Source organism: Entamoeba histolytica, genomic scaffold, assembly GCF_000208925.1.
Source record: "Entamoeba histolytica HM-1:IMSS scf_1104750518435 genomic scaffold, whole genome shotgun sequence".
In the NCBI taxonomy this organism is placed as follows: domain Eukaryota; phylum Evosea; order Mastigamoebida; family Endamoebidae; genus Entamoeba; species Entamoeba histolytica.
Window position 1 is genome coordinate 1 of NW_001914958.1, and position 21,876 is coordinate 21,876.

The window sequence follows — 21,876 nt, forward strand, 5'->3', positions numbered from 1 at the left end:
TTTTATGCGATTTTCTATAAATAATTTTCTCTTCAAATAGAAATAGATTATTCTATATATATATTCTGATTTTGATTGGCTCTTTTACTGGTTTTCAATTAACTTCAAAGGCGAACTTAAATCCAATGATTCTTGTAGTTATCATTCCTAGATCAATATAATAACTCTTTTTATGATTTTTACTTTTATAAGAAATTTCTGATCTAATATTTCCCATAATACATTTTATTTTTGTATTTTAGAAGCGATAAAAAGATTTATATTACTGACCATTTAATGTAGAAACAAACGTAGCTTTCTTGTCTTCAATTTAATTATTCCAATTGTCTAGTAGAAACATAATGTAATTTTCAATAAATTACATAATTTTAAGTATTAATTGTTATAGTAATAGTTAATGTTTTATTCTTCTAGTGAAAATACATGGCAAATACTCTTATTTGTTATTTAAATGAAATAATACTTGACTTATACACTTTAAAGACTCTTGTTCAATTACTTTCAATGTATTTACCTCGTTTAAAATTTAATTTCTTTTAATTAATCTTAATACTATTTTATGGATAATTCTTTCTGATATTGTAAGCTATTATAATATAAATTCACTCTTTAAAAATTTCTTGTTTTTTTTTTTCTTTTCTTCTTTCATTTCCTGACAAAATAACTAGAATTACACTTTAATGAATTTCTTCTTTTGTGATATCTACAGAGAGTTTTATATCAAGTTTTGAAGAATAAAATTCTTCTCATTTTCGAGGGTTAGTATAATCAACACATCATAAAAATTGAGTTTATAATTTTTTTTTCATATATTTGAATTTACAAGTTGTTCAAGAAGTTAATCCTTATTCTTTTCTTCTTTTTTATTCTTTGTGGGTAATGGCACCTTTGGTATAATTTAGTTCCATACTACTATCTTGTATATAACATCTTTAATCATTGAAAAGTGTCAAATCACACAGTATATCACTTGCATTGGTATGCTATTTCAAATTTCAAAATTATTCAAACTTCTAAAATATGGTTTAAAGTATTGTATATTATCCTTTTCAATGCTTTTCATATTTCTTAACTTAGTTAAAACTTTCATAAATGAGTGTGGATAGTAAATTGAAGAGAGACACAAACACGTTGTTATTTCACCAATAAGAGTTTTGTTATTCTTTTTGTAGATAGTTTTGGATAGAACATTTTTTTAATTATTTAATTAATTTTCTTAAGTTGAAAAATGAGTGAAAATTATAACAAAGTTGATTTATAACTAGTTCAAATATTGTAGAAAAAGTGTAGTTTAATTACAAGGGGTTTTATGAAAGTGTTGCTTGGTGAATATATTTTTGTTGATATAAAATACTTTTACTAGAAAATTTTTAATACTTTTTAAATCAAAGAATATTTAATGATAAATATATACTGTTATTTATTTTTTAATCATTAGTTATAACTCTTATTAAATAGAGACTTTTGTTTTTAAATTATATTGTTTCAAGACTAATGAACTAATATAATACTATCATATTTGTATATTATTTTAATATGAGTAAGAAGATTAAACAATAATAAAGTATAAATACATTTAATAGAAAGATTGAAAAAAAAAACAAGTTGTTAGGTTTATATGACTATTAAATAAATAAGATTTGAATAAACAGTAGTTATTTCCAATTTAAAACAAAAAAATTACAATAAATGAAAATAAAGAACTATAAAATTAAAAAAGAAGAATAAAAAAACTGATTGAATAAAAGAAGTTTATTAAGTATTTTAAAAATAATAAATTCATAATAAGTAAAACACAATTTATACATTCAAAATTTAAGACAAATCAAGACTTTTTAATATTGAAAGAAAAAACCATAATAAATGAAAATTAATAAAAAAAAAAAGAAAAAAAAAATAAAAGAAAATAAAATTAAAAACTTAAAAAAAAACATAATTTATAATTTACAGATGATTTTATTGTTAATAATCTCAGTGGCATATTCAATTGACACACAAAAATATTGGGAAGAACAAATCAAACAAAATTATCCTCAAATTCATTATTCTGCTACAAAAGTTGGACAAGTAAGTAAACCGAATATTTCACAATATCAAATATTCCAACAAAGAATGAGAATGTTAGAAGAGTCTTCTAAGAAAGAAATTCAAGAACTTAAAAAACGTAAAAAAGAGATTAGAAGAAGAATTCTTCAAGCGAGAAAAAATTATAATTCTTGGGTTATTGAACAACAACAAAAAATGTTAATGGCTTATAAACAAGGAAAAGAAAAAATTTATAAACAAGACGAAGAAATCAGAAAAAGTAAATTAAAAGAAATGAATAATCAATTCAAATTATGGAAAAAGCAATTTGAAGAAAAGAAAATAGAATTTGAAAAACGATTTGAAAGAGAAGTTGAATCTATTAAGAAAGAAAAGAATGAACGAGCTAAAATTATTAGTCAAATTATGGTTGAAAGAGAACAATTAAATGATTTATTAAAGAAACAAGAAACTCATTATTATTAAGGAAAAATTTACTACTTGTTATTGTTTTATTTTTGACTGCTTTTCTTATTAAAAGAAAATTTGATTTTAATTAATTAATATTATAATCATCTTTTATTCTTTCTTGTAAATCGTTTTAATTTTACTTTTCAAAGTCTCTCCTTCGTTTTTTCTTGTTTTTTGTATTATATAAGTCTTTACAATAAAATATTCTAATTCTATTAGTATATGTGTCTTCTTAATTATATTACATTGTCTCAATTATAAACTATATTACATCCTTTCAATTCTTTGTTACCTAAATACTTCAAATAAATTTTGTTATAAGTCATTTATGATCAAGTTAATTCAAAACTACATCGTTTGTTATTAATTACTATAATTAAATAAACATTCATCATAGACTAGAATGGATATTCTAAATGCTATATGAATAAATTTTTGATTAACTATAATACCCTTTTTCAAACTATTTTATTTGACATATAATTTCTGTATATTTTTTTTCAATTCTCCTATTTAAACAATACTTTGTGAGATAATTCAAATAACATGTAATGTAATTTCTAGTTCTTGTTTTTTTCTTGTTATTCATAGCTTTTATATTTATTATTTATAATAATAAATTAATAGAAATAGAATGAATGTATCAATTATTTTGATAATGTGGTATTTTCAATGTTTCTTTTTCTTAATAAATATTATTATGAGAACACATTTCAAATGAGTATTATACATCCTTTATTTATTATGATTTGAACTTTTAATTATTGTCTTATATATATATTGAATTAATATTAATTTGTAATAATGTTTAACTTTTATTGATACATTGAATTGTATTACTTGTATTGTTCTCAAACAAATTATCTGGTATTGTAAATATACCTATTCTTTGGTTTTATTATTTTTTCTTTACAATGTCTATGTTTTTTTTTATAAACTCTTTCTTTAAATTTTCAAAGAAAATAATTATTTTATTAATTCTTATTATTAATTCTAAGACAAAAATTGAATGTCAAACAATCTTAATATGATACTTCCATTTTATTATTATAATAATATTTCTATTCTTTTTTCTATTTATATATCTCTTTGTTTTGTTCATCATAGATAATCTAAGTTAATTCATTTATATTCTATTTATTCTCAATATTGACCACTTTTCATTTAATTTTATTAGTCTTTTAAATTAGATGATTATGTTATAACTAGTCTTTCTTTTTCTCATAACCCTTAGAAATAATGAATGAAATGAATATACATTATATGAAGTTTTGTTTTTAAACTTTTTGGTATTTAACATTTATTTCTTTCTCTCAAAAATTATGTCTTTTTATTGAGAAACAACCCTTTATTGACATTAAATGACTTTGATTAAAAAATATGAAGAGAAATTATTATATTAAGAAATAAAATTATTAAACTAATTACAAATTATTACTTCTATTTTTTTATAAGAATAATATTATCATATCTTTACTCATAACAACTAAACAGTTATAATAAAAACAACCTAAAATTTAAAAAGATTTATTACAATCCATATAATTGGTTGTGAAAGATAAGTTTAATAATTATAAATTGTAAAATATACAAAAAGCAAGAAACTAAAATTCAAGTTAATCATCATACGACCACCAATTTACTACTGAACATGTTGTTGCTACAATTGGATATTTATAGTTACATTTTATTGAACGTACTGTTGTTTGATTACTTTGAGGCATTGGTGTTGTAGTATGTTCTATGCAATTAAATACATTAACACTACCATCAAATCCACTTGAAAATATAAGACGAGACCCATCAACTGAGAATTCAATGCAAGGAGAGTCTTTAGTAAGTTTAGTACTGATAGACCTCTATGTTTGATAAGCATAAACCTTGTCAATTTTTCAACAAAACTTTTAAAGGAAAAATAACAAACAATAATGGGAGCAGTAGATTCAAAATTTTCTATAACAAAAATATTACCTGATGGTGATGAAACTGCAACTTTAGACCCATCAAGAGAACAAGTAACTCTTCTATAAGGTCTTTCTGTTGGAAGAACAAAATTAAAAAGTGGCTCATAAGGGAATTTTTTTAAGTCAAACACATGACCATTATTTTCTTCTATTACAACAACTTTTGTACCTTCATTATTAAAACAAGCTACTGGAAATATTTTACCAAAGAAGATATTTGAAGTACATGGGTTATTAGCACGAGGATCCCAAAGCATTACATGAGAATCAAGAGAAGTTGACAAAAACATGTCACTTGAATTATTATGGTCAATGGAAATAATTTCGTCTGTATGACCATGAAATACACGAACAAACTCTTTAGTGTCAAAACAAAGAAGTCCTAATGAATTTAATATTCCTCTATTATTAAAGGAAGTTAATATAACATGAGGGTGGTGAGTGTATTTAATCATTCCAGAACCAAAGAGTTGTGATTTTAATATTGTAGGCTCTTTAGGATTACTTAATGAATGAATTCGATACGTATTATCTCCTCCTGATGTAACAAAAATTTCACCATCATATGAAAATGCAGAACTAACATATTCATATTCAGACTCAGAATATACAAAACTCTTCTTATACCTCTCAATTTCTTCAATCTTATTATCAGTCATTGTTTAGGTTTTAAAGTTCTTTTTTTTTTATTTGTTTTAATTATTTGTTATATAAAACCATTAAATCTTTTTTGATAATCATTTACAAATAACTGTTTATTACAAACAAAATGAGATTTAATTTATAGATATTAACAGTGTTACTTATTCATAAATTTTCTCTTAAATGATAGTAACTCCCAATTTAACCAAAACAGACAAGTCTTTTTTGTTGAAAAGAAGTTGAAAATATGAATTATTATATTATTCTAAAATGAAGACTTTTATTATCAATTAAATAATGGAATATACCTCATCTTATTATCATACTGAATGAATAAAGAAAGACAATAAAAAAAAAATAAATTTAAGTGATAATATTTATTAACCGTTAAATCTTATTTGGTTATTAATATTTATTTTAACCAAAAAAAAGTAAATTTTCTTCCATTTCTGGATATACCTATTATAGAATATTATTTATAAGAAGAAGTTAATCAGTAATAATTATTTTACTTTTATTATAACAAATTTACTAATAAAAGTATATTAATTCCAATTATAAAGAAATGGTTTATATTGTATTATAACATAAAAAAGTTTTCAATAATAAACAAAACCACTCTTCGAATAAAATAGTAATAGATTTAATAAAAGTTTATTTAATCTAATACCTTAATTTCTTATTACAATAACTAAATACTTAATAAAATATCAAAGAAGGATTGATAAACAAAAAAATAATACATTTTATGATTGTAAAAAAACTATACTTTTAAAAAAGGTATTTAAAAAATAAAATGAGTATAACAAAGTATTAGTAAATAAATTCTAAAATAATAACAGAAATAAGGTTTTAATTTAAAACAATTTTATACAAAAAAGTGAAATAACTAAAATTAATATTATTTAGTATAAATAATATTTTTGTTTTATAAAATGATATTAAAAAAGTAAAATCTAATTTTTTTAATAAAAATAAATAGTATTAAAATTTAAAAGATTTAAATGAGAGAAAAAACTTAATAATCAATTAATAATACATCAACTATAATGGAAAATGAAAAATTTAATTGGAATACTATTGAATCTGACCCTGGAGTATTTAATGAAATGGTAAAAAATTTAGGATGTGATGATATTCAATTTAAAGAAATATTTTCTTTTGATGATTCTGCTACATTTGAACGAATCAAGTTTGTTTTTTATTATTGTTAAAAGAAAGAAATATACGTTAATATGTCTAGACCAATAAAAGGATTTATTTTATTATTTGAATATAATAAACAAACAATAAATTATATAAGAAATGAATATAGCTTTATTGAAACAAATGAATATCCTGATATTTTCTTTGCTGAACAAGTTGTTCAAAACGCTTGTGCTACTCAAGCAATATTATCTACATTAATGAATATCCCAAATATTAATCTAGGACCAACTTTACAACAATTTAAAAATCAAACACTACCATTAAATCCTCATGAACGTGGGTTGGCTATTGGAAATAATGAAATAATTAGAAAAGCCCATAATGATTTTGCTCAGCCATCTGAAGCACTTGAAAATAAAATATCAGAAAAATTAAAAGGAGTGGAAGGACGTGCATATCACTTTATTAGTATTATTCCATATAATGGTATTTTATTATTACTTGATGGACTTAGTGAAGGACCAATTATTATTGGAGGTGCTGATGAGAATTGGCCTATTACAGGAATGAAACCATTTTTTGAAGGACTTATTAATGCTATGCAAGGAAGTCTTGAATTTACTTTATTAGCAGTGGTTCAAGACCAAATTAAGAAATATCAAGAATTATATGAAAATGCTCTTGCTGAGAAAAAAGAATATCAAATAGAATTGTATAAAGATATTATTGATGAAGAAAAAAAAATTAAAGAACAACAACACAAAGAAAATAAAAGAAGAAAACATGACTATATGCCATTAGCATTAAATTTAATTCTATTTCTTGGAAAACGTCATAAATTAGAACAAGAAATAGAAAAACAAATAAATGAAATAACAAAGAAGTAATTGATTATTATAAAAGAAAGAATAAACATCATAAAGTTAAATAAAACATATCTTATAAAAATTTATTTAAATAAAAAAAAATTTAATATTTAATAAATTTGAGAGGAATTGATGGTAATTATTAAAAAAGGGGTTCTAAGAAACTTATGGAACTCTCTTTTTTTAGTTGTAAAATGCCTAAACAAACGAAACAGAGAAAAGTTAAAGAAAAGAAAGAAGAAAAAAAACCAAAGGTAATTACTAATGTTTGTAGATAAATGCTTTGTTAAATGTAAATAATTTATTTTATTCGTTCCTTTTTTTAAAAAAGAAATATTAATTCAATTTAAGAATTCTAACCAAACGACTCCTAGTATTATTCCTTTTATTCCTTCAATTAGTGAAGGTAAATTACCTAGTGTTCAACAACTTTCTGCTTTAAAATCTAATTTACCTTCTTCTAATGAACAAATAAATCAAGTATTAGTATCATCTATTCCTTCCAATGCTCAAAGAGTTCAAATGACTCCTCAACAACCTATTCAAATATTCCCTTCTATGGTTCAAGTCAAATTAGAACCTTCTCAAATTCAATCACTTCAAACACAAAACCAACATTCATTTATTCGTCAACAACAAACTTCAAAACCTCAATTAGTTAATGCACCTCAAATAGTTACTTCTCATCAATCAATTAATAGGCAAGGATTCCAACAACAAACTCAAACAACTCTTCCTCAAACAATTCAAAAAATACAGCCTAACCTTCATACTATCTCAAATCAAAACTTTCAACAAATTCAAAACTTGTCTAGGGTTAATAATACTCAAACTCGTCCTCTCCCTCAACAACAAAATCAACCAATTCAAACTGGTATCAGCCTACAACAATTACGTCAATTACAACAACTTCAACAAACTCAAGGCATTATCCCTGTTACTCCTTTTATTACAACTCAAAATGGTCAACTTCGTCTTGACCAAAAAGTTCAACTTTTTCAAGCAATTACTCCTCAAGGAACTAAACAATTCTTTGTTAGTAATGGTGTTGCACAAGAAATAGTTCCTACTCAAGTCCATTCTAATGGACAAAATAATCTTCCAAGTATTCACCCTCAAATTCCTACTCAACCAATAACCATTTCACAAACTAACCAAAAGCAAACAAGTAATTTTATTCTTAGTACTAATGGTAATTTATCAACTCAAAAAATTGGATATAACATTTCTAAACCTTTGAATCAACCAATAACCCAAAGGAATACAAATCAACCAATAAATATACCATCTAGTCAATTAACTTTTAATCTTAATCATCCTAATCAACAAAAAACTTCCTTTCCTCAACAACAACTTCAAACAAAACAAGAACCAAACCAACTACCTCAAATGCCACAACAAATACAACAAGGATTTTCATTTAAACCTCAACCAACACAAGTCCCAGTTTCACGTATTCTTCAATTAAATTCTCAACAACTGCCTCAACAACAAAAAGGAATTTATGTTTTGACTCCATCAAACCTTATTCATCCATTAACTACAAATAAAATTAATATAACAGGATTACCACAACAAACTGGTCAACCTATTCTTACACAAATACAACCAAATGTTCAAATGAAACAAACAATAACACAAACTCCTCCATTTATTCAACAAAAAATAGTTCCTCAGCCAATAAAAAAGCCTTATAGCAAAAGTATTAAAGAAGAAGACAGTCAATCAAAGACCGGAAGTGTTGGGTCTGGAGGAAGAAAGAAGAAAAAAGAAAATAAAAAAATAATGGAATCACCACAAAAACCAAGTTTAATTGATGAACATAAAAAAGAAGTTTTAAAGATTTATGAAAATAATACTCAAAATATAAATGGGATGATAAAAGAACATCCTAAATACCCAGAATCATTTGAACAATTATTACATGACATTGCCAAATATTGTAATGCAAATGCATTTTTTAAATATGATTGTTTTGAAGATAAAATTATGGTATCAAGTGCATTATCAACATTATATAAAGACCCAAGAACTATATTAATATTTAAAGTTAATTCTCCAATTAATGATAAATGGGGATTTCCAAAACCTTTCTTTTCTAATGGTTTGTTTCATATTTTTTTTGTAATAAAACATAACGTTCTTATTGACTTTTAATAGATCAAGAATTTAATGATGAAGTTGTTATTTCTGGAATGTCAAAAGATCATTCAGTAGAACAATTCCTAAATTTATTTTATGAATTCACTAAAACTCTCTTAAATACAACAGAGCATAGTGTAAATGCTTAATATGATTTTATATATTTACATTTATCGAATGTTTGATTTAATCATAAATTAATATCTTCTTCATTTAATTATTGTATCTTTTTCTTTATTAACAAAAATAAAATAAAAAATAATAATTTAATTTCTTTTCTTCTTATAATAATTTTTCAACGTTAGATAACTTCTTTGTTACACTAATTCTTTTCTTCAATCATCTCCTTCACTATCTGAATCTTTCAAATCATCATTCTCATTATCATCTGCTTTGTCAAATGCAGCAAGTGCATCTCCATTACTATCGTCATCTTCATTACTTTCATCATCCTCTTCTTCATTTTCTCCAAAATAATCATCAACATCTGACTCTTCATCTTCCATTTTCATACTTTGATTATTATCACTTTGAGATATTCCTTTCTTATCTAACCTTTTTAATTTCACTTCATGAAGCTGAATTCCTTCATCTGAGTATTGTAACACAAATTGAATTTTTTGATTTGGCTTATTTACCATTTGATATGTTTGTCCCTAAAAATTAAATTTTACTAATTAATATTATAACTTTAAAATTTAACAAACCTCTATTTGAATTTGGTCTATATCTGGTTGGTCTAGAGTTTCAGCTCCACCAACAGCACTCGCTACTAATTATTGTAATGCCTTGTTTTATTAACAAATACACACAAACACTCAAAAACAATAATTTCATCATTAACCATTGGTTTTACCTCAACATCATATACCTTTCCTTCTTCCATTGAAATAATTTTTGAATTTTAAGTTCAGATGAAATTTGATAATAGTCTTTGGTTTATCAATTATTTTAATTGAAAAGACAACAAGAAGTATTAGAATATTTAAGAGAAGTCATAAAAATTGTTTTATTAACTGGTTCTATGGATTTATCAAGTCCAAACTCTACACCCACAGAAAATACACCTCTACTTAAAACTAACCAAAAGAGTCAAGAAGAAATTAATGTTTTTCAATCTCCATCAAAAATAGACACTTTTATTAATTCCCTATCTCGGTTATTTAATTCTGAAACAACAAACACTTTAGACATTGACACTCAAACAACATTATCAACAAAAACACAACTCACAACATTATCAGAATTTATCAAAGTTGAAAACCAATATAAAGAGAAAAGGGAAAGATGTTTAAAAAGAAAAGGACCTTATGAGGCATTGAGAAGTAATTGAATTGATTATATACATTTTTGGGGAAGTTTAATGTATTTATAAATAAACTTAATTTTCCATAAATCAGAGAAATTTGAATAATAAAAAAAGAATAATGGAATTAAATAAAGAAAGTAATAAAAAATAAAAAATAATAGAAAACCCTTAAAATTTATAAAAAATTAGTACAACCCTTCTGAACTGAGAAGTGAATCAGTGAGACCATGTCTGGCAAGATGACTGCTAAATCCCAAGTTGCTACTCAAGTCGTTGTTAAAAAACCAGGATTCGATGCTTATTCAAAATTAGTTAAAGAAGCTGTTGCTGGAATTCCAGAACTCAAAGGACTTAAAGTTATTAGTGCTAAGAAAGTTACTATTAGCAAAGATAAAAAGGCTACTGTTATTTTTGTTCCATTGAGAATGATGAGAATTTGCAGAGCTTCATTCGAAAAAGTTATTGAAGCACTTGAAAAGAAACTTAATGGATCAGTCTTTATCATTGGTAAAAGAGTTGTTGCACACACTAAGAAAACTGGACAATCAGGAAAAACTGATTACAAACCAAGATCAAGAACTTCAAAAGCTGTTCATGAAGCTTATTTAAATGAAATGTTATATCCAGTTGAAGTTGCTGGTCAAAGAGTTCATGTCACCTTAGCCAACAAGAAAATTGCTAACTCTAAAACTGTCTTTGTTACTGTTGATGATGCTAAATTAAAGAATTCAGTTAAAGCTAAGCTTCCAATTTACTCAGCTGTTTACAAGAACATTACTGGTGAAAAGGTTAAATTTGCATTCCCAGTTGTTGCTTAAGGAATGTAATCATCGAGGTTTTAGAATACAATTTTAGGTATCTTTTTTGATTTTATTGTTTTGTTGTATTATTTTTTTAATAAATAAAGAAATTCAATATATGTTAAAAAGAGTTAATGTTTTTAAAAGTTATAAACTAATTTATTACTATTTTTCTTTAATAAAATTTATTTTTCTATTTGATTAGAAAAAATAGAAAATATAATAATAAAAATAAAATCTACCCATATTCAATTCCATTTAGAATTTAAGGAGATGTGGATGGTCACCATTCTTAAGTGTGAAGTAAGAAGCCATATATTCTTTAAGGTATGGAACTTTCTTAATTTCTGCAACAATACTTTCATCTACTTGTTTTTGTTTTTCGACAATTAATGCTTTCTTAGCTTCATATTGTTTCTTAGCAAAATCTTCTTCAACGGTTTTTCCAAATGCAGCTTTCTTAATAGCAATCTTTTTGAAGAATTTAACATCTACACCAGTAGTATCAACTTTAGAAACATCTACCTTTTGAGAAGTAGCAATAACATATCTTTGATTAATTCTCATTAATGGAACTCCGTTGATTTTGAATGGTCCAGTAACAATAAGAGCTCCTGATTTAATACATTGTTTTAAGAAAACAACTTTCTTTCCTGCATATTTACCAGCAACAATAATAAGAATAGCACCTGGTACAATACTTTTTCTTAACTTTTCAAGATTCCATGCTGGTTTATCAAGAGCTGTTATTTTAGCTCCTTTTCTTGTTCTTAATTTCTTCTTTTGTTCTTGAATCATATCATCAGTTGGGTAATAAGCTGGAACTTTAGCATCACCTGCTTTAACTGGAACAAACCATTGTGGAGCTGACATGTTGTTGTCCTTAAAGGGTTCATCTTTTTTAGTTCTTTTCATAGGGTAAAACTTGTTATTATTTTTTATTTTATTTTTGTCCTTAATAAATAACATTTTTTAAAATTTTTGTTTTATAAAAGAATTTGATTAAGTCATTCTTTATATTTCTTTTTGTGATAATGAGGGTTGTTGTCCAGATTTTATTGAAGCCAATACAATTTTTTGAAAAATGGATAAAAAAGGAAAAGAGGTCTTTTGAATAATTAACTAACATTGTTAGGATTATTTCTTCGAACAACTTCTTTATTAATTATTGATTAGGGCACTTAATTATTTTACACTTTCGACTGGAACCTTTGATACAAGCTTTATTTAGTTTTTAACAAGAATAAATAAAAAGGACTGTTTATTATTTTGGTTTTAGAATTGTAGACTCATCGAAAAATTAATAATACTTAATTATAGATATCAAAGTATTATTTTGGAAACTTCACTAAAAACGATAAGAAACTAAGAACTTCTTTGTTTCTTCATTTATGACTGAAGTCCCTTGTATATCTGAATTATTCTTCCAACATGAACCAACCCCATTACTTCTTACATATTGTAAGATTATGATTAAAGGATGTGATTTAGTTGAGTCAAGAGTTCATTGTAAATTACTAATACGATATGCTACAGGATATGGATTACTTAGAGAAGTTTTATCTTCTTTAGGAAAATTAGAAATTCAAAATACACCACCATCTTCATTTATATTTCGTGGAAATTCAGCATTTACTCGATTATTTTTCTATTATATAGAATCTAGTTCTACTAAATATTTAAATAAAGTTATATCAACTTTAGTTGATGAAATGATGACTAACCCACGCTTCTATTTTGATTCAGTTGATCCTACACAAGCAGAAAATGAAAATTTAGTATTTGAAAGTTTAGATAGTGTAACAGAAATTATGGATGAGTTAGGAAAATTAATAATAAGTAATTTAGACTTAATTCCCCCTCAAGTTTTTGGAATTATAAAAGAATTATTAAATGAAGTCCAAAAGAAAGATCCTGAAAATACTGAGCAAGTAATTATTACATTTAAAACTATCTTCTTTTTAAGATTTTTATTTCCTGCTCTAAATAGTGCTGAAAAATATGTTTCTATTCAACTTCGTTTAGAATTATCCCAAATTATTGACCAAGTTCGAAGTATAGTTAAATTTGGACAATTAGTGGTTAATGGGAAACACTCACCAGATGAATTAACCAAATATGTTCTACAAGCATGTGGTGGATTTAGTAAAACAGTTGATTCATTATTTAAAACAGTAATTAAATATAATGAAATTAAATCAAAAGAATGTCTTGGTATTGATTATAACACTCAATTATCAGTAACAAAAGAATTATTATCATATATTAAGCCATTTTTAAAAGATTTTCAAACAGAATTAGAATCAAATGGACATGCAGATATTTTTAATAGAATATTCTATTGTTCTAAAAATACAAAACATGATTGTTTAGAAGTTACTCCTTTATTACTTACTACTAAAAAGATGCATCATTTTATGATGAGTCGATTATCTCAATTACAACATGAAAATGAATTTTATCTAAAAAAAATAGTTGAAATGAAAAGAATTAATAAAAGACTAAAAAGTACACTTGAATCTTCTTGTCCATCAAGTCCTTTACAAACTACTCCTTCATTACCTAATCCAGATAACCGTCGTTCAGTAGATATACCGTCAACAAAAAGTATTCTTCTTTTTCAATAAAATCTTTTATTTTAATAATTCAATTGTCATTTTAACTGAAACGTATTAAATTATAATTTTATTATTCTAAAGGAACATAGACAAACATGTTCTTTGATATTACTGGAAGTCGATAAATGAGTTGTTTTGATTCAAGATATAATTTTTCTTGTTCTATTTTTCGTTGAAAATTCTAATTAAAATGAGTTTATCTAAAAATAAAATAATTGATAAAAAAAGAAGTAAAAAACAAACAGCTATGATATATCTTTCAGATGTATTGATAATTTTTTGATGAAGTTCTGGGTAAATAAAACATCTCATAGTAAGTTGGCTATATTCTACCATTACATTCCACATTTTTTGAGCAAGAAACTTTTTTTTATTAAGAGCATATTTAACAAAAGAATCTAATAAAGAATTCTTCATATCATCACCATATTTTAATCCATAAAATCCTTTTGAGACATCAAGATAACATAAATTATGTAATGGTGATTCTAATGAAACTGTAGGTTCACAAATAACAAATATTTGAATAAATCGAAGTTGTAAAGGAAGTAGAGCTTCTTGTTTATCAACAATTTGTATATTTGGAGATGTTTGTGATGAAACACCACCAATACATAATGAAGATAAAAATTTAGCAATAGCAATTAACTTGGAAATATCATATTTTTCACTTGAATAGACAATACATTGAAGACCTGATAATAAAGAAAATAAAATGTTTGGAAAACAAGATGAGTAAGTACTAACTAATTTTTGATAATCAAAATCATTTGGTTCTGGTGTATTTCCTAAAAAAGTACATGGTGGGAACGGTGGATTTAGAGAATTTTCAGAAATAGTATATTCTGATATATTTGAATCAATAGAATCTGATTTTGTTAATGGTTTTTGTTGTGATGAAATAGTATTTTTATAAGTCTTATGAAATGGTAATGTTGTATGAGAAGCAAATGACCAATTAAATAAAGAATGACCACCTGAAGCAATAATATGAGATGGATGAGTTAAATTAATGAAATCAGTTAATACTGAATAGTAAAAATGTGTTGATAATAAATTATAGGCAAACCCTGTTACTACCCTTTTGAATAAAGAAGGTGTAGGGTCAGTTGAATCTATAAGTTCTTCAAGAGATAAAATAGATGAATAAGAAATTGATGTGTCATGAAGTTTTAAAGCTATTGACTGAAGTTTTGATGATAATTGGGTAAGTCTTTCTGTAAGTAAATTAACTTGAGAAGAAGTAAATGGTATGGTTTGTATAATTGCAATACAACACGTGGTAACAAATCCTCTTTTATTTGATGGGTTATAGCAAGTAAAATGAATACTCACCACATGATAATTAGTAATAGTATTTAATAATAGTGTAACAGGTGCATATCCATAATAATCTGCTCCCATCATCATTCCAATTAATTCTTTTTCTACTGAACTATTCATTGGATGAGTTAATTGTTTATAAGCTATTTTTTCTCCACTAACATTATCAAATTCAATAATATACATCCCAACAAATAAATTATTCATTTCAAGTTTATTAGAAACAAAAGAATCACCAAAAGGAATAGATGAAATAACAGGAATAGTTAATAATGGAACATCTGGTGAAGAGGTATTACTTTGTTCGTTCATTTCTTTAATTAAAAAATTTTAAAACGCCATCTCAAAATCATCAAAAATAGATTATTTTTAAGAATTTTAAAATAACAATTTTATTTAAGTATTTATTTATATTTTTTTGTTATTTATTCCATACCATCAACGTCTAATTCAAAAATTTGTTGAATTTTTAAATTTGGTGATGGTTCATATATTTCAATTGTATCTTCTTCAGTATCAATTTCATCCCATTTACTTTTATTCATAAACTGATTAATTTGTTCATAAGAAAGTTGTTTTGGTTTTTGATATTCAAGAAATTGATCGAAGTTAGTGTTTTTAAAGAAAGGATAGTTATTTAGAAAATAGTCATAAAGGTCATATTTATTATCTAACATATTCCATTCAATATTTTTTAATATACAACTTAATATTGTTCTATATAATGGTTTTGTATATTTTATTTCAAAAGAAAATTTTTGTTTTCTTAATTGAATTTGAATTGGTTGATGAAGCTCTTTTTCTTTTGAACTATTAAATTCTATTTGTTCTTCTTTAGACATAAACTCTATTTCATCTTTATCGAATGTATTTTTTACTCCAACTGATTGAAAACTTTGACGAATAATATTTGAATTCATATTTGCTTTAATGATCCATGACATTTTAGTTTTACGATAATCTGAAATAGTGCCAATAATTCTTTGATTTATTCTTCTTTCAAACGCATCATTTATCATTAAATGAATAAAAGTATCAATTGGATTCCAGTAATAATTAATTTCTTGTTTATTATACATTATTTCAATTTTGTTCATATTAATATATGACTCAATTTCTTTATCTTCAAAATATTCTTTGAGATGTTCATTTGCAATAAATATAACTTTTGAAAAATACTTCTTTATACTTTTCTTTTTATTAATTTCTTTTATAATAATTTCTTTGAACCATTCTTTAAAGTTATTAATGTCACAATACGTGTTTTTTATCGTTCCTATAAAAATATGTTCATTTTCTTTATCTAAATACTCTTCTTCTTGACTTGGACTTGAACAAACTAATAAAGGGTTCATGCTTGTTCCATCAGCACAGATACATCCCATTACATTAGATAGTAACATACCTTCATGAAATAAAACAGGGTATTGTCTTTCCATATGTGTTGGGTGTTCTTTTAGTTCATTGACAAAATCTTCTAAGTGAAGTGATTTATTAACAATTAGTCTAGGAGATTTGTACAAATCAAGTATTCCACCAAAATTACCAATACAAAAAATAAATGACTTTGGTACTTCTTTACATTTTTCAATAAAACTTTTTTTATATTCATCTCCTATTTTTTCAATGTTATAATTCTTAAGATCATGATAGAATATTATATTTGGGTCTACAATTTCTCTCCATCCAAACACATTAAGTTCATTAACTAAATTATAATTAAAGAATATTCCATACTTTTGTGCTATTGAATGTATTTGATTAATACTAAGAAACCCATAAACTCTTTCAACGTTTTGTAATTGAAAAATAAATTGGTTGAGCTTTTCTTTTGGTGTAAAAATTAAAGAACTTTCTAATACCATAAATCTGTTATGAAAAATTTTATCTATTTCTTCGATATCATAAGGATGTCTTAGATAAAGAAATATAAATTGTTCAAATGAATTATTTATTATTTTAAATTCTTTTCTTTGAATTTCTTTTTTAATTTCTTGTTGAATATTTCTCTCTAATAATTTTAAAACCATTGGTTCTTTCTCAGAATATCGTTTAACATACCAATGATAAATTTTCTTTTGTTCTTTTGTAAGTTGCAAATAAAAATTTTTAGTTATATACTCTTTCTTCTTAATAGATGAATCAAACTCTTCACTATAAGTCTCATTCTCATCAACTAATTCATTTAGTGAATTACTTTCATAAAATTCTTCATCTAAAATATACTCAACTTCTTTTTTTCTTTCTATCTTAGTTAATGTTGGTATTTCAATAATACTTTCATCATTTTCTGACCAACTACTAATATCTGAAAATGTATTTTCTTCTTCTACTATTCTTTGAGTTAATAAAAAATTATCATTAAAGTTTTTTTGCATGTTTATTTTAGTATATCCATTATTTATTTTTTCATTTATATTAGTACTTGTTAATTCATTAATAAATTTTTTACATGTTTTTTCTTTATCTTCAATTCTTGGACTTTCATTTGTTTTAGATAAACTTCTTATAAAATTACTTTCCAATAACCCACATTTAGTACACACCATATCTAATACTTCTTCTTTTAATTCCGAATAATCTAATTCATAATCATTAAGTGCAAGAGTTAAAGGATTTAATTTCCTAGATTCAGAATGATTTAAAACAATTAATTCAATATTATAATTCTGAAGTTCTATCATATTATTGAAACATAACTGAAAATATTCATCTAATAAAATAAATCTTTTTCCTTGAAATTGCTTTTTTCTACTAATTATTTGTGGTATTACTTTCTTAACAAACCATTCTTTCATTTGATCAAATGTATAATATTCTCCTTTAACATGAAGTGTTTCAAACTTAAATCCATCTAACCCCACAATCATCACTTTATTAGATAATTTAGACTCTCTTCCTAATTCAAATCTTTCACTGTACTGAATAAGAGATCTTCTAGTAATTACATACATTTTCTTATCTCGATAGTTTTGATATCCATATTCTTCTAAAGAAAAAATACACTCCTTTGGAGTTATTTTAATTTTATTTAATATTTCTTGCCTCTTTATAGAACAGTCATACTCTCTTTCTTGTTTAATTAATGGAACAACTCTTCTTTCATAATAAAATCCAGTACTTCCAAAATTTACTGATAACGGTAATTTATTCTCTTTAAGAAATAAATTAACAGAGTTTTTTGTTGCAACAATTCCTTTTGTTTGAAGAGTATAAAGAAAATTAGATATTTGCGTTGTAACAAGTATTTCGTTCTGTGTCTTTTGACCCATGAATAAATTAATTTTATAGTTCTTCTGAACTAAAACAATTTAAATATATATTTGAATTTGGCTTTTATTCTAATTATTGGTCAGTTACTTAATTCTATTATTCTTTTTCTGCCAAAATATTTACTTTTCATTTAAGTGATATATCTTTTCTTTTGGTTGTAATATTTCTTTTTTTTTAAAACAAAAAAAAAAGAGTTAAAAAATTGGAACTTCAATTTCTTGTTTATCGTTGTTTCTTACTATTTCTCTCTTCATAAGTATCATGCATAGCTTTAATTCTGTTTATGATGTCTAATGCTGTAACGGTAGAACCTGAATCATAAACATCCATTATATTCATTTCAATAGCATCTTTATATAATAATTCATTATACTCATGTTTACCATGTAATACTTTATTGATATGCATCTTTTCAATCATCTCTTTTGTAATTCCTTCTGGAGCTCCAATAACAACATTATCGACATAGCCACATGCTAATAAACTCATAACTCTTTCACCAATATTACAAATTGGATAATTAATTCCTAACTTCTTATTAGCAATTACATCATCATATACTCCAACAATAACATAACTTCCTATTTCTTTTGCATGTTTCAATAATTTATAATGTCCAATGTGAAGTAAATCAAAAACACCATCAAGATATACAATTGTATCATCTTTTTTTGCTGTTCGCTTTTGCTCACTAAATAATCTTATCTTATCAATAGAAAGAATTGAATGTCTATATCCAGTCCAATGATCTTGTGAAGTTGGATTAAGCATTCTATAAATTAAGTCAGTTGTAGAAACTCCTTCAGTTCTTGGAACTAACTTAAGCATTCCATGTTCTTGAATTTCCCAATAACAATTCTTTCCAGTTACAGCATCACAAACAATATCATCTCCATGTACTACATAATCAATATTAAATGACTTAACAAAGTCATATGGAGTACACCACCAGACAATTCCATCTACTACTTCATCAACCCATTCACATGCTAACACTGCAGCAGTTCTTTCTTCCTCATTCATCACAGGCTTAGCTTTTTGTGTTGTGATGGTTTTATCACTATGAAGTCCAACACACAAACAACATTTATAATTAAATGCAGCAGCAGCTTGTCTTATGACATTGGCATGTCCCCAATGAAACATGTCAAAGCATCCATCAACCCATATTCTAGGTACTCCAGGTTTAGTATTCTTAACAAGATGATGTTTGAATTGGTTTTCGAATCCTTTTCCGAATGAAGTCATTAACGTTAAGCCAAATGGACTTTTTAAGTCCTGTCTATAATAAAAACAAAAATCTCGCTCAATTTATTCAATAACAATAAAAAAAACCATTAAAATGAACCATAAGAAAATCAAATTAAAATCCAGCATCATTCTGATCCATTGGTCCTTGCATTCTTTGTTGTGGAATCTTTGGACCTCCTGCAGGTTTTTGCATTACTATTTGATCAACAAGAAGAATAGTAGTTGCAATATTAGTTGCTAACTTAATAGCATTCTTTTTTGCTTCTAAATTATCAAATACCATCTCTTGCTTAGTATTAAGTAATTGAGTATTTGAATCCACATTAACTCCCATTGAAATATCGTTTTGATGTGCTACAAATAATTCAGAAAGAATTTCAGTTGCATCAAGTCCTGCATTTTCAGCTAAAACTCTTGGAACCATTTGGAATGCTTCTGCATATTTCTTAATAGAATATTGTTTTAATCCATCACATTTATCTCCTACCTCACTAATCTTTTTTGACATTTCAATTTCAAATGCACCAGCTCCTCCAACAAATTTTTTATGCCTTTCAAGAATTTTAAATTCACAAACACAATCGTCAATAGCTTGTTCAATATCATCTAAAATATTTTGTGTTGATCCACGAACAACTATTGTTGTTACAGCAGCAGATTCTTTACGTTCAAAAACAGTACATTTAGTACTACCAATTTCTTGTACATAAATTTTTTCACACATACCAAAATTACCTGAATCACATTCTGTTGTTAAACTAATAAATGGAGTAGCTCCAGTAACACGACATAATCTTTTTAAATCAAATGTTGATCCTACACGAATGACAATAATACCTGCTCTATCACAATAATGTAATGCTAAATCTTGAACATTTCCTCCACAAATTACTGCTTTAACTCCTTGTTCTTTAAGTTTATTTACTAACTCTTTAAGCATTTCTTCTTCTCCTTTACTAAAATTCTTAAATTGATCAGCATCCTTTAATAAAACTGTTCCTTTAGTTTCAGTCTTTGGTAATTCAAACCCTTGTACATAAATTGCTACTTTAGCGTCTTGAACCTCTAAGATACTTCCAGATGGTGTTGTTTGTAATACAAATCCATTAATAATTTCACTCTCATCAACTGAACCTCCAAGAATTTTTGCAACTCTTACATTATCTACGTTAAATTCATACCCATGAAGAGTACGATGACAAGCCTCAACAACTAAATGTGTAAAGAATTCACTATACCCAGCTACTTTTGCTCCAATAACTGGTTTTAAATATTTTTCTACTAACGAAACAGAAGCATCACCTGCAACTGTAGATAATACAAGTTCTTCACAATGTTCATTAAAGAATTTTAAACCAGTTCGATATCCGTCTGCAATAATAGTTGGATGAAGTCCCATTCTTAATAACCCTTCAGCTTGAGTCATTAATTCACCAGCAAACATAATAACTAAATTTGTAAAATCTCCAATCTCTGCTTGTTGTTGTTTTGCTGCATTAATAACCATATTAGCAGCAGGGTGTTTGAATTCAAGCTCGGTGATAATTTTAGCTGCATCTGAAGTAACGTATTGTTTTCCTCTATTGTTAACAATTAATTTCTTCATTCCTTGAGGTCCAAATGTTGTTTTTGTTATTTGTGAAAGAGATCTGACTGCTTCTACATTCTTTAGTACTGCCTCTTCAAGTCCACTGAGATGTTTTGTTCCTTCTTTTAATAAATCTGCCATGGTTTCTCTTTCTTTGAAATGAAAATGAAAAGAGAACTTGATCTGTGAAAATCCAAACGCATAAATTTTGATTCTATTCTTTTTTAATTTATTTTACTATATTTATAATTTATTTTTCGTTTTATTTACTTTAAAAAAACTTCATGACACAATTTTGAACATCGCTAGTAACCAATGGAAAAACCAAATAATACTCATTTCAATTGATACACATCGACAAATAAAACACTTTAACAACTTTATTCTATTAAAAATTTATTGTTCTTGTTCAACATAATGGTTGAGAATCTTTAATATGAAATATATGAAAAAAA

The 21,876-nt window shown here is 25.2% G+C and overlaps 13 protein-coding genes across 13 annotated transcripts; 6 read left to right on the top strand and 7 right to left on the bottom strand.

The window, feature by feature from the left end:
* Positions 1-1,950: 1,950 nt before the first annotated feature.
* On the top strand, positions 1,951-2,511 carry EHI_140480 (uncharacterized protein; the record flags this gene model as incomplete). The annotated part of the gene is made up of 1 exon (XM_649104.1): positions 1,951-2,511. One exon carries the CDS (start codon positions 1,951-1,953, stop codon positions 2,509-2,511), a length of 561 nt encoding a protein of 186 aa, XP_654196.1.
* Positions 2,512-4,112: 1,601 nt separating this feature from the next.
* On the bottom strand, positions 4,113-5,119 carry EHI_140490 (WD domain containing protein; the record flags this gene model as incomplete). Its single annotated transcript, XM_649103.2, has 2 exons — positions 4,113-4,237; positions 4,399-5,119. 2 exons carry the CDS (start codon positions 5,117-5,119, stop codon positions 4,113-4,115), a joined length of 846 nt encoding a protein of 281 aa, XP_654195.2.
* Positions 5,120-6,151: 1,032 nt separating this feature from the next.
* On the top strand, positions 6,152-7,152 carry EHI_140500 (ubiquitin carboxyl-terminal hydrolase, putative; the record flags this gene model as incomplete). The annotated part of the gene is made up of 2 exons (XM_649102.2): positions 6,152-6,294; positions 6,346-7,152. The coding sequence occupies 2 exons, from the start codon at positions 6,152-6,154 to the stop codon at positions 7,136-7,138; spliced, it is 936 nt and encodes a 311-aa protein (XP_654194.1). The 3' UTR covers positions 7,139-7,152.
* A 159-nt stretch (positions 7,153-7,311) lies between these two features.
* EHI_140510 (uncharacterized protein) lies at positions 7,312-9,408 on the top strand (the record flags this gene model as incomplete). The annotated part of the gene is made up of 3 exons (XM_649101.1): positions 7,312-7,383; positions 7,469-9,221; positions 9,278-9,408. The coding sequence occupies 3 exons, from the start codon at positions 7,312-7,314 to the stop codon at positions 9,406-9,408; spliced, it is 1,956 nt and encodes a 651-aa protein (XP_654193.1).
* Positions 9,409-9,594: 186 nt separating this feature from the next.
* EHI_140520 (uncharacterized protein) lies at positions 9,595-10,145 on the bottom strand (the record flags this gene model as incomplete). The annotated part of the gene is made up of 3 exons (XM_649100.1): positions 9,595-9,915; positions 9,967-10,028; positions 10,076-10,145. The coding sequence occupies 3 exons, from the start codon at positions 10,143-10,145 to the stop codon at positions 9,595-9,597; spliced, it is 453 nt and encodes a 150-aa protein (XP_654192.1).
* A 138-nt stretch (positions 10,146-10,283) lies between these two features.
* Positions 10,284-10,592, top strand: EHI_140530 (uncharacterized protein; the record flags this gene model as incomplete). The annotated part of the gene is made up of 1 exon (XM_649099.1): positions 10,284-10,592. One exon carries the CDS (start codon positions 10,284-10,286, stop codon positions 10,590-10,592), a length of 309 nt encoding a protein of 102 aa, XP_654191.1.
* Positions 10,593-10,795: 203 nt separating this feature from the next.
* EHI_140540 (40S ribosomal protein S7, putative) lies at positions 10,796-11,534 on the top strand (the record flags this gene model as incomplete). The annotated part of the gene is made up of 1 exon (XM_001913740.1): positions 10,796-11,534. The coding sequence occupies one exon, from the start codon at positions 10,796-10,798 to the stop codon at positions 11,384-11,386; it is 591 nt and encodes a 196-aa protein (XP_001913775.1). The 3' UTR covers positions 11,387-11,534.
* A 63-nt stretch (positions 11,535-11,597) lies between these two features.
* Positions 11,598-12,251, bottom strand: EHI_140550 (60S ribosomal protein L6, putative). Its single transcript, XM_652217.2, has one exon. It carries the CDS (start codon positions 12,239-12,241, stop codon positions 11,627-11,629), a length of 615 nt encoding a protein of 204 aa, XP_657309.1. The 5' UTR covers positions 12,242-12,251; the 3' UTR covers positions 11,598-11,626.
* A 508-nt stretch (positions 12,252-12,759) lies between these two features.
* EHI_140560 (Ras GTPase-activating protein, putative) lies at positions 12,760-13,995 on the top strand (the record flags this gene model as incomplete). Its single annotated transcript, XM_649096.1, has 1 exon — positions 12,760-13,995. One exon carries the CDS (start codon positions 12,760-12,762, stop codon positions 13,993-13,995), a length of 1,236 nt encoding a protein of 411 aa, XP_654188.1.
* Positions 13,996-14,056: 61 nt separating this feature from the next.
* Positions 14,057-15,621, bottom strand: EHI_140570 (uncharacterized protein; the record flags this gene model as incomplete). The annotated part of the gene is made up of 2 exons (XM_649095.1): positions 14,057-14,167; positions 14,230-15,621. The coding sequence occupies 2 exons, from the start codon at positions 15,619-15,621 to the stop codon at positions 14,057-14,059; spliced, it is 1,503 nt and encodes a 500-aa protein (XP_654187.1).
* A 113-nt stretch (positions 15,622-15,734) lies between these two features.
* On the bottom strand, positions 15,735-18,581 carry EHI_140580 (uncharacterized protein; the record flags this gene model as incomplete). The annotated part of the gene is made up of 1 exon (XM_649094.2): positions 15,735-18,581. One exon carries the CDS (start codon positions 18,579-18,581, stop codon positions 15,735-15,737), a length of 2,847 nt encoding a protein of 948 aa, XP_654186.2.
* A 223-nt stretch (positions 18,582-18,804) lies between these two features.
* Positions 18,805-19,830, bottom strand: EHI_140590 (phospholipid cytidylyltransferase, putative; the record flags this gene model as incomplete). Its single annotated transcript, XM_649093.1, has 1 exon — positions 18,805-19,830. The coding sequence occupies one exon, from the start codon at positions 19,828-19,830 to the stop codon at positions 18,805-18,807; it is 1,026 nt and encodes a 341-aa protein (XP_654185.1).
* A 115-nt stretch (positions 19,831-19,945) lies between these two features.
* On the bottom strand, positions 19,946-21,562 carry EHI_140600 (T-complex protein 1 theta subunit, putative; the record flags this gene model as incomplete). The annotated part of the gene is made up of 1 exon (XM_649092.2): positions 19,946-21,562. The coding sequence occupies one exon, from the start codon at positions 21,560-21,562 to the stop codon at positions 19,946-19,948; it is 1,617 nt and encodes a 538-aa protein (XP_654184.2).
* Positions 21,563-21,876: the final 314 nt, after the last annotated feature.